The 11,706-nt window shown below is 46.5% G+C and overlaps 1 protein-coding gene across 1 annotated transcript; it reads right to left on the reverse strand.

Moving 5' to 3' along the window:
• Positions 1-5,848: 5,848 nt before the first annotated feature.
• LOC104025479 (phospholipase A2 inhibitor 25 kDa subunit) lies at positions 5,849-10,748 on the reverse strand. The gene is made up of 5 exons (XM_009491423.1): positions 10,700-10,748; positions 9,384-9,500; positions 8,028-8,177; positions 7,746-7,886; positions 5,849-6,072 (listed from the first exon to the last, which is right to left on the reverse strand). Exons 1-5 carry the CDS (start codon positions 10,746-10,748, stop codon positions 5,849-5,851), a joined length of 681 nt encoding a protein of 226 aa, XP_009489698.1.
• Between the last annotated feature and the right edge of the window lie 958 nt (positions 10,749-11,706).

Here is an 11,706-nt window from a genome sequence, read left to right on the forward strand (position 1 = left end):
ACATGTGCTTTCAGTCTGGGGCCATTCATAACACAAGGTACTTGTTAGTAGTTTTGGCAGCTTATAGCAACTGTGGTGCATAATTTGCATTATGGTCAGTTCCTGTAATCTGACAAATCTCTTAATATTATAATTAATTCCTTACAGCACCCCTCTTGCCATCATGCAAATATTGAGAATCTCAGCTCCCATTTAGGAAAAAAGAGTTTCCCATACTTGTGTCTGCAAATTTCTTGACTGAATCATAAAAGTTTGAGACCACAAGGCAGATAAATCAAGCCACAGCTACAGTCTTAGTCCAAGGACACTGAGTCACACTTCTCAAAAACTGCTGCCCAGCAATGCTGTGTGTCAGACCACTGTCACTGTATGTGAGTACTAGGCCATGGACTCAGCAACACAGTAAAGAAAAAGCAGGGGGGAAATCAACCAATTAAAATGTCTTAAATCCATCAATTTATAGACACATTGTAAGGGAACTTAACCACATATTAAAAGCCTGATTGCTTAAGCATATCCTAAGCCCCACACTGATAATATAGGTTAGTGTCCTGCAACGCTACCTGCTAAAGCTCTCACCTTTCCAGAGGGGAATCAGCTCCTACAGATTGAGCAAGCTCCTCCACTGAATCCGAGCTTCCAGGCAGACATTTTGCACAGGCTGTGACAAGCTATCTCCCAAATTGCATCAACCCCTTTGGATCCAACAAACCCTACGAGGTTGGTCCTCATCTGGGGGCCACAACAGGCTTTGTAGTTTCCTAGAGTTGTAACCTCACATCTCCCTTCAACCTGCACAGACCCCTGCCAGATACTCTTTCAGAAATCCGCTGCCAATAGTATTCACATTTTCTCTGGCAAGCCACACCATCCCAGGAAGTCTCCAGCAGAAACCTGCTTGGAAAACATGTGCTATGATCTGATATTCCCTACCTGATTCTTCCGGAGCAGAAAATCTGAATTAGTCGCTGCAACAACACAGGATTCTGGGCAGGAGGCCCAAGAGCTTGTTTCCTGGAGACAAAATCAGACTTGAGGTGTGACCATGGGAGGCAGTGAACTGTGGAAGGAAACTTTCCCTTCCTGTGATCTGCAACATCCTAAACCAGAAGAAGTGTGTCTCCAGTGGCAACAACCAAGCATCCAATCCCAGCACTGACTTGCACGTCAGCTCTCATCCTAATAACTGGTAAGTCTTAGAGGTATGGTTGCTTGGAGTGATTTGTTAGATGATTCCAAGATAGGTGCAGGGGTGAATTTTATTTTCATTCACTCATCTGCATGAGAGCTCTGATGAGTCTGAACAAGATGGTCTACCACAGTTCAGATATGTACAGGGAGGGAGAGATGCTTCTTCCATGTCACAGCAATAGAGATAGGGACCAAATGCTGTTCTTCACAATATGCAGTCCAGAGAAGAGTAAATATGTGTGAAGGTTTGGGAACAGCAGGTTTTCATCCAGTAGAGGTGTCCAAGGAGTTAGAAGAAAAGACCGTGTATCTTTTGACACAAGGTCAGCCTGTTCCTTAGGGCAGTGGGCTGTGGACCATCTGCTCTCTGTGCTCCACAACTTTAAGGTAAAATATGTTCTCCAAGGAAAAGACAGCACCCTAGTGATGGGATCCTCTCCACCTATATTGTGTGTCTACAATGGAGATGCCTCTGTCAGTGGTGGGCCTCTCAGTACCAATGGGAACCTGCGGTGTGATTAGAACGGGAGAACCTGATCTCCAAGGGCTGTATTGACTCAGTCACCCCAGGAGCTTGATGACATGCTCAGATGGAGACACCTACCCATTGCAGAAGCCCACATTTGGTCAGATGGCCCAGTCCTGCTGTCCTTTCCTGAAAGAGATGGGAAAAATTGTTTAGTGTCTGGTATGCAGCAGGACACATGTTCTTCCTGTCTACAAGAAAGATTGCTTGTTCACTCACTGTTTGTCTTCATTTTGCCTTTGAAGAAGTGTAATCCCCAAAATACCTACTGGACATGCTGACCCAGGGGGCTGGACAAACTTCCTTATAAGAACCCTGGTCATTATATAAAAGAAGCACAGCAACAACTTTGCATTCCTTTGCAAATACAACCCCAGGCCATGCTCTGGCCAGATAAACTGTGTCCCAGTGTCCAGAGCTCCTGGTGTGAAACTGCTGGGGGCAGGAACGCTTCCCAAAAAGTGGAAGGAAAACCATTCCCAGCTCCAGTTGTGCTGGGAAGAAGGATCCAAGGGGTTTTAGTATCTGGGAAGAACTGCCTTGCATGGTGTGTGGCTGCACAGAGACACAGTCCCTTCTCCCCAGCTTCTCCTGCCCTGCTCCTCCCCAGCCCACCCGCAGAACTCAGGGCGGTGTGCACCAAATGACAGCTCAAAGCCTCACCTTCCCTCACCCTACAAAATCACCAGCCTGTTGAGCAAAATTCCTGCACGTCCCTCTCCCTATCTCAGATCACCAGCCGGTTTTCTGGCTGCCACTGGGCTTTCTGGCCAGCTCAGTGTTTTGGGAAAGAATCAAACTTCAGAGGATAGAGGGCAAATGGTAGGAGATGGCTAATTTTCCACTATCTGGGGAGAGAAGGCAATGGTCTGAGTCCTCTTTGCTATGCAAAGGAGGAGATCAAAGCTGTCGTTGACACGGTCGGTATTGCGGTAGGGAAGGCGGCATCCAGACATCCAAATCTGCGAGCGTCTGTATCTCACATGCCTGGTAGCTGAAGTGTCTGCAAGATCTAAGGGAGGATATGGTATTTACATGTCTGCATGTGTGCGTCTGTGTGGGAGTAGGGTTTGCATATATTATAAGGAAAAAGTGCAGATGGAAACAACCCAGTTTGGTGTCTAAGGCCTGGTTCAAAGCCCGTTAAAATCAACAGGAGTCATTCCATTTATTGTGATGGGTTTTGGCCACATCTCTCCTTGCCCCTCCCCAGCATGCCTAGGAGCTCAGAGCTGCTCCTTCCTGCATATCCTCAGTTAAACCCTGCAAGCAATAGGGCTTCCCATATTCACCACAGTGGCTGTTTTACAGGGAATCGCTGGAGATGTGCTCTCCTCTGGTGTTCGCACCCTGCAGATACTTAGAGGCAAGTGTTGCTCATTCATCACTCCTTGCTTAAGATACCAAGATCCCATTGTTTGACTTGGTTTTGTAAATTGGCGCCACCAGGTTTTTTTCCGTCTTTTGTGTTGCTTTTATCTGAACACACTCCAGCATCATGTCCCTCCCCAGGAGCCAGATTTGAGATCAGAAAGCTCATCATCTCATCACCTTCCTCCGTACCCCAGTCTATCACGTTTCTACCAGCTCTACCTGAACTGCCTGTAACAAGTCTGCAACTAAGGCATCCATTTCGGAAAGGCATTCATGCTGGATTTGCAGACATCAAAAGCTGATGACCCCTTTGCTCTAAGGGCTGCAGTCTGTGCACAGTGATTGTGTGACTTTTCTTCCTTTGGATTTGTCAGGTTTCTGCTGCACTCATGTATAAAAGAGTCCTTTAAGATCTTATCATTTCCATGTAAGTGTGTTTATAGCCTGTAAACAAGCCACATCTCTGTCTTCTTTTCAGTAGGATCACAGGTTTATGCTCCTGAAAACTTTCACTGTAAGGCATCTTATTTCATGCTTTTCAGGTTTTTTTTAATAGCCTTTAAAAATGTGGATGCTGGAACAGGACCAAGCATTAGTGTATCAGTCATAAAGATGCAGGGTTGTTTCCACTCGTCACTGCCCCTTTTATATAGCCACAGATTGCAACAGCTTTTTTGCCACATCATTGAATTAGAAATAAAAATTGAGCTGCTTCTCCTCCCTGCACCACAAACCCTTGTCAGAAACATTGCTGTCCGCTCTCCTCCTCCTTGTCCTCTCCTAAATACCACCCAGCACCATGGCTTTCTGGATGTGTCTCACCCAAGTCTTGACCAGGCTGAACAAACCCATTTAGCTTTTCTGTCACGATAACATCACAGGTCAAAGCGGAACAAACAGAAAGTGAAGGGTAGAGCCATTGAAGCGGATTGACATCTGCCATGGGGGTGCCATGGACAGTAATGTAATGTTCTGCATGAATGTGCAGGAGATGTGTTCAGGGATAATGTACTTGTATAGATTGAGAATTTTTCCGATTCCAGGGTGTTATCAGATCTGGAAAAATGCTGAATGAGTGGGTCGCTGCAGTATCAGTCTATTGCTACACCATGAAGGGGGAGCTGTATTACCTCTCTAACATCCACACTGTAATTGCACAGCCTTTACAAATAATTAACTGAGCCTAACCAGACTCTTTTCCCTGCATTAAATCTGTATTATCAGTTCACTCCCCCCTCCAAAAATTAATTTTCATTTACAGACCCATACCCCTTTATTATAATAGATAATGTGAAATTCTCTACCAAATAATTTTGTGGGAATATTAGGAAGAAAGGAGTTTCAGCCTGTCTGGGTAAAAGAGAAAGTCTGGGGGAGACAGAAATTAGAAGAACATTCAGTCCCCGTGCTGCAAGTTAAAAGCTGATCACATATATATTCATGTGTACATATGTAGGCATAGTCATCTCACTACTGCCACACATTATGGTCTGGTTTCAGCAGCCAAGGCTTTCCATAGTGCTTTCTGCCACAGCATTGAACGAGGAGGTAAAACTGCATTGCTTGATCACTGTAACTCCATGTACAAAACCTGCACACTTGCACTGTGAGCCAGGGCTATTAAGGATAGAAAAAATCATGCACTTTGTTTAATAATCCTGTAGTCTACTCCAAAAACAGGCCACTCATCTGGGAACAGATGCATAGTGAAATGTTGATGTTTGCTAACACCCTCCTATACTCTACACCCCAGCATGTCCCAGAGCTCCCACTGCTTTATCCTTTTGCCCACAGCCCATACTACCTCCCAGGTATGGCGATGCTGCTTGATGTGCTCTTTTTCTTCAGTGCAATTTGTGGGACCAACCTGAGGAGACCCATCAGGGCAGGCTGTGGCTGGAGCAGAATAGCCAGGTGGTGGTGAGTATAGAAGAGGGTAGGCTACACCAGTTATGGATGTAGTTTTGCCAACAGAAGGGAAATAGGCATTGGGCTAAAGCTTCCCATTACTTGGACCCACAGCAGTCTGTCACCATAGAAACCCAACTATTTTATGAAATTGAACCTTCCTAAGGTAAACATTTATTCCAGATAATCAATCATGAAACCTAAGACAGAATGAGAAAGTGTCTGGTAAGGCAAGAAGAACAACCACAAGGAGAAAGGCTCTTGCCAGGAGCAGTTTCCTTGTAATAAAGGGTCACTTACTGTTCTCTGAAATGGACACTACTTTCAGGGCTGCCCAGAGGCCACAAGCAGCCCTCTGAGCTGAGGAACTCCTCCTACCATGGACAAATAGGATGCAAGGGAAGGAAAAAGAGGCAAGCTACTTCTCTAATTGGAGTGAACCTCTCAGGAACTCCCTCCAGCCCTTTTCAGAGCCTGGAAAAGTGCCTTTGAAACTTAATCATGTCTTCTGAGATAGTGGATGTAGACTCTAAAGCTGTCTTGAGAGCTCCCATTTCCTGTGCAGTGTATGGGCACCTCGTGCAGTCTCCCCTGGTCCCAGTGTGGACAAAGCACTCAGAGACTGTAACACAAAACCAACCACAATTGAACCTATGAAGCTTTAAATGAGATTAAATCAATGAGGAAACAAAAGAAGTGTAAGTAATGTCTTTATTCTGTGAAATGAGAAAAGAAGAAGAGCTAATCTGAAAACAAATTCTCCACACAGGAGAAGCCACAGCAAACACAACTCGGTGCAAACTACTGCTGGAGTTTGTCCTGGGCTTTGCTTAACCTAGTACTACAGAGTCAGAAAAGTACCTTCTCCAAGATGAATCCTGACAGGACAGGGAGGAAGAAGGTGTCTGGAGGGGCAAACCCAGAACTGACTCTGGCCAAAGCAGGAGCTGGTTTGCATTGGAACCGCTTTAACTTTATGTCCATCATTCCCAGACTGTTTTTTCCATCCCCTACAAGACTGCATTCAGAAATGGTGGTGCAACCCTTCATGGCGGCTTTCAGAGACAGTCCACCTACACAGGAGAGGAAGTACATGCCTTGCATCAGGGGAACCAGTCTCCGTAGCCATTCCCTCCCTGGCCACTGAGGTCCCTCTTTCCACCCCAAGAACTGCCCATTCCTTACATCCAGTTGACTCCAAACCCACCAACCCATTCCTGTCTGTTCCCATCCCCTGAACAAATTTGAAGCAGCAGCAAAGTCACCTTGGTTGACTTGAAATACAAAGGGTTTAGGGTTTGTCTTTTCTTTCTTTCTGCTGAAGAAAGATGATTTTTTAAAAATCTAAACATTTGAAATTTAAAAATTGAAAAGTTTTTAGTTTTCTTTCCCTCATTTAAAGATTCTTCTGTTCATACCTGGCCTAGCTTCCTAAAAAAAACAGGACTGTGTGACAGTACTCCACGTGTCCACTCCATTGCTTGCTTTTGCTCACACTGCTCATGTTTCTCTGCTGCACAGACTATGGAGGTCTGGAATATTCTGCTGGGTGTTCTTATCTCAAAAACAAATAACGTATAAGGGCGCTTTGTTAGTTCCTCATCTTCCTTTGCTCCCCTGCACCACTGTTTCCTCTGCACAGCTCACCACACCACACAGGTCTCCTCTATTTACAGTGGCCAATCAATCAGGACATATTAGGAGCATTTTTTATTTCAGTGGTACACTGAATTCATTGCACTACTCTGCTTCCATTGCTGTGACTAAGAAAATACTTGTTTTCCTTCATGTAGTCTCTGTGAAACACCTTCTAATCCAGGGTTTGGACAACACATCTATAAAGTGTATAGTAAAGACCTTCAGGCATCATATCATCACCTGGCAATATTATAAACTCAGAGAAGCTTCATGCATTAACATACACAAGATAAATTTTTTCCAGTCTGCTTCTACAGCAGGTGCTGTTGCCCTTAATTTTCATGTTATTTTCCCTGCCTTTTAGAGCACAGTGGGACTGACATGAAACATGGAACTCTTTTACCTGTAGCAGGGGAGGAAAGGGGAGTGACCAGGGAGCTTGCTGTCTACTTTCCTCTCTCTAATTACAGCTCCTGAGGTGGGAAAAAGATTTCTGTAGGAGAAAGTTACGTGCTGCTGGTGACCCCAGCTGTTCAAAGGCTGGACTCCCCTCACAGGGAAGATCTTTGGATACCCCAAAGGCTCAGCTGCAGCATTCATGGGGAGGGACCTATCCCTGGCTTTCTAGGAGCAGAGGCACCACTGCAACAAACAGCGTCTTGTCTCCAGAGGCCGGCATCACTTCATGAGAAAGCCAATGGCTCTGTATTAGTTTCACATGAATCTCCACTAAGAAGACAACTGGCTTAGATTCAGATTCATCCTCATGCATCCTAGCTAGGGCCAGCAGGTTCAGGGTCTTGATCAGATTTCTTACATGTCCATGTATCAGATTGCTTCAGGAGTCCAGTTTTGCTCTTGGCCTCAGTTATGCCATGTTATGAGGAATCCCAACAGTTATCCATGTGTGATGGGGGAGGAGGAAGAAAAAAAACACCCCTGCCCTTTTAACAGCTTTAAGCATGTTCCCTTTCAGTTCCGTGTTTCTTCCTCTTTTTTTCCTTCACATTTTTTGCCCATTTTTATTTATCTGTGATGCTTCCTCTTAGACTGGTTTTACCCATTTAACCAAAAAGAATAAAGACAGCCCCAAATAAAAGGCATTTACCAGAATTCATTAACCCAGCAAGGTCAACACACTGCGTTTCAGATCCAGTGCAGTTTACGGTTTCGTTATTGCACTGAAAGGAGTCCATGCTGTAGCAAGCGGGACACTGGTATCCATTGGGCACGTTGTCCTCTGGCGGCACTGGAAGGAAAGAAATGGGCCGTAATTGGTTTTAACGAGGGAAGGAGAGGAATGAGCCAGGTGATGGCTTAGCCTGGAAAGCCTCACCTTAGGTCGGGGCAGACTGAGAGGGGACAGGTTGTAAGGAAAAAGGGAGCTTACATGAGACAGAGATTGTTTGACAGTCTTTGCCCGTGCAGCAAGCCAAGTGGCTCCTTGCTTTTACCTTCCCGTAGTTCATGGTGATAGGGCCAAGCTGGCAAATGCTGGATGGCAGGCAGGACTTGATGGATGAAGGGATTGCCATCCCCCCTGTAATGAAGTGGAAGGCAGCACCAAGTCATTAACCACAAAGTAACTCCCTTCCCCTCCCATTAGTTCCTACAGCAGCAACTGCTAAGCAGCCATCCTGGGGCCTGACAAGGGTCTGAGGACAGTGGAGCCACCCCAAAAGCAGCACCAGTGATCCTGGTGATCACCTCAGAGGAAGGGGGGTGCCATCACATCTGAGACACTAGTGAGGAATTTCTCCTCTTCCACATTGTGCTTAAAGGCAGGAGGAGAGCACAACTCCTCACAGCCAGCTGGCCTTGTTGCAGATGTTCGCCTCAGCTAGAATGCCCCAGCCACAGAGCTTATGTGTTGACCCATGTGCCTCTGACCTACAGTCCATGCTTCTTCATGTACCGTCCACAGACCACACAGTCTATCGCAGCCACAAGCATTGCAACCACAAGGCAAGTCTAGTCTTTCCCGTGAACCAAACCCAAAAGGTGTAACGGGGGGCAGAGCTGTTACGTTGCAGTCTACTGAGGCCCCGCCACTGCTGTAAGGAGGAAAGATGGCTTTTCACAAGCAGAGGGAAGACATGCACTGGAGCTGCCAGCACCAAAGCTGGTAGGATATGAGATAACCTCCAGTCTAAAAGCCAACAGTCACTTTACTAAAGCCAGGCAATGACCAATGCCATACCACTAAACACAACCAAGTGAGCAGTTGTGTCAGGGCACAGCACCCATCTTTGGCTTATCAACCATGGGGGCATGGTGGTAGTTCAGCCCTGGTGCTGCCAGCAGGCCTGCCTGGTGTCCCCTTCCTTGCTCAAGGAAGGGAGTCAGATTGCAGACTGGTTTCTCCCTCCACCCATGGCCAGTGCACTCTCAGTGTTAGATGCCAGCAGCCTTGTGTCCCTCATGGTCCAGCCTCTTGACCCAACTATTCACCTTAGCCAGAATTAAAAGGCAGTGTCTCCTCTCAGTATGCTGCCTAGGCTCTCCCCTCCACAACTCAGAACCAAGCCCTCCCAGTAGGAAACTGCTGCTTAAGATAGAGGAACAGAGAGCTTTTCCCATCCTGGACCATCCTGATCTCTGGGTCCTCTGTCAGTGAAAAGGAAAATTAACAGCTTATCCAAGGACTCACCATAAGGCCAGTGACAGAGGCGGGGAGAGAGACCCATCCTCCAGCCCCACTCTGAAAGCCACGCTGGCACACAGCCATAGTGGATGTCTTACCTACCTATTATGACCTCGTGCAGAATGATGCCGCAGGCATCTTCACCACCACTACAGGTTTTCATGGGGCCAGAGCAGCTTTTTCCTATGTTGTGGCAAACCTCACACTGAAGGGAAGTCCCTGGGGAAAGAAGGGCACATTCCTGGGTAGCAGTCATGAGGGATCTCACTTCCCCTTTCATTGACGTTTTGCTTCAGCATTTGATCAGCACTTTTCACATTCTTCTTCCCTTATTTTTCCTGTTTTGTTGCTCAGTTTGTGGAGGTTATTTTAGTATTTCTATTATTATTTATTCTAGTATGAGCCTGAATTTGGGCAAGTGAGGGAAGCCATTTTGGGATAACATTTTACATTTTAACCACCAATACCCAGCCAGCTTCTCTTGTCTTATATACAATGATGTTTGGCTTGGTTTTCCTGTGGTTGCTAAGGAAAGCATTCCCATCTGTCCTGGCAGGCAGACATCCCTGGATTTCCAGGCCCCAAATCCTCTCTTTGCAGTGAACAGGGGCACCCTAAGGTCTGGGGATCAAGAGGCTGCCAGCAGGTATTGACTGTGCTATGTACAAACTGGGGAATGGCATATCTCTTTGTAGGCATTAGGGTAAACCACTTTACCAACTGCCTGCTGGAACATCTTAAGCAGACCAGAATATCAGGCAGCCAGCAGGAAACACTTAGAAAGGAATAAAGTGTTTATCAACAGAGGACAAACAGCATGTCTTCCCTGACACATTCTCATCAGGACCCAAGGGTTCAGCATGTAGATTAAAACATCCAGGGCATGTGTCAGTTCCCTAAACCCTGATGCCATCTAAGGCACCTTGCAGTGGCTGTGACATCTACATGGGGTGGCAGGTAAGACATAAGACCTCCAAGACACCATTGCTCTTCTGGAGCAGAGCTGAAGGACAGCTGAGATGACATATAATGTCTAAAATGTCACACAACCATGGGCATGAGCAAAATAAATGTGCCCCTAAGTTTGTGGTAAATGGTGGCTGGAAATCAATTCAGCTGATCAAAGGTCTGTCTGTCTCAGAGTAACCTGAATCACTCCTGTGACTGTCCAAGCAAGAAATACCTGTGACTACCGTGGGAGCTTAGACAGCTAGTTCACATTGTAAATGCCTACACCTTCATCTGCACGTTGGCTCATAGCACCAAAGATCCAAGACCAGTCACTCCTCTGCAGTGCAAATCTCCCCAGATGAGGGGTTCCTATGGCTCAGACAGCAGGAATGGCCTCATGCACAGAACATCCATTCCCAGACCACTTCCATGTCTCGCAGCCCCACAGGTCCCAGCAGAAAACTCACCTGGGTCCAGGAAAGCCAGGAAGAAGCTGAGGCTGAGGGACACTTTCATGCTGATGAGATGTAAGCACAGGAAGCTGCCAAGTCTTGCTGAACACAGGACTATGTGCCACAGGGGCTTTATAAACTGAGGGAAACAGGGTGTTTTGGGGAAGTGTCAGACTGGGAAGTGCCCTTAAGAATATAGATACTGCAGAGCACTAACACCAGTGTTTGTTTTTTCATTTAAGGCACAAGTTCTGCCTTTTCCTCTGCGTGAGGAATGCTGTTTGTCTTTCCTCAGTGCAGAGTATGCAGTCTGTGGGGAAAGACTGGCCTGCCTGGAGTCTATCAGGTATGTCTCCGGTGCAGACTTTGTTTGAACAACATTCAGCCTCTGCCATACATATGAATGATGGAGAAGAAACCATTTGAACAGCGCTGTTGTGCTCTCACCATTAGGCCCAAAGAAGCAAAGTGTAGCAAGGACCAGCCAGGAATTTTCCTCGTGGGAGTTTTTGCTGGCTGGTTTCCCATCTCCGTTCCCATCAGACAGTCAGGAGCTCTCATACCCTGAGTACAGTGGCAAAGCAGGGAGCTTCCTCTCCAAGCTGGCACGCAGCTTCTGTTTGCAAAGTAACTGCCAATGCACACCTTGGAGTAGGTTCAGTCAAGGGTTCCTGGGGTTGAATATGTCAGAGCTGCAAAGCGGGTCCTCCAACATGCAGGTTTTGATACAAAACACTTGGAAGCTGATAAGAAAGTCTTCTGTTGTACCTCTGGGCTTTAAATGAAATAAGCCATCAAGGATAAAGCGTCAATGTGGCTATGAGACAGCCTGGTCACAGCTTAGGTAATGTTATAACAGGTTTTCCATGCACTGAGATCTCATGTTGAGCTAATGCCAAGCAGCAGTGACCAGCTCGCTATCAGCCCAAAGATTCTCTGCCCCACATGCAGGTTTTATCAGAATGTGCTGCCTCACTGAAACCGTTCCCTACCCTGAAGATATCTTCTATACTCCTGGCCTG

This window comes from Pelecanus crispus, chromosome Z (genome assembly GCF_030463565.1).
Source record: "Pelecanus crispus isolate bPelCri1 chromosome Z, bPelCri1.pri, whole genome shotgun sequence".
Lineage (NCBI taxonomy): Eukaryota > Metazoa > Chordata > Aves > Pelecaniformes > Pelecanidae > Pelecanus > Pelecanus crispus.

Excerpts from the sequence above, each read along its gene's own strand:
- LOC104025479 (XM_009491423.1), bottom strand. The coding sequence starts at position 10,748 with ATGAAAGTGTCCCTCAGCCTCAGCTTCTTCCTGGCTTTCCTGGACCCA. Across the intron at positions 9,501-10,699 it reads CCTGGCTTTCCTGGACCCAG|GGACTTCCCTTCAGTGTGAG; the intron begins GTGAGTTTTCTG and ends TTCTTTCCCCAG. Across the intron at positions 7,887-8,027 it reads TCAAACAATCTCTGTCTCAT|TGCCGCCAGAGGACAACGTG; the intron begins GTAAGCTCCCTT and ends CTTTCCTTCCAG.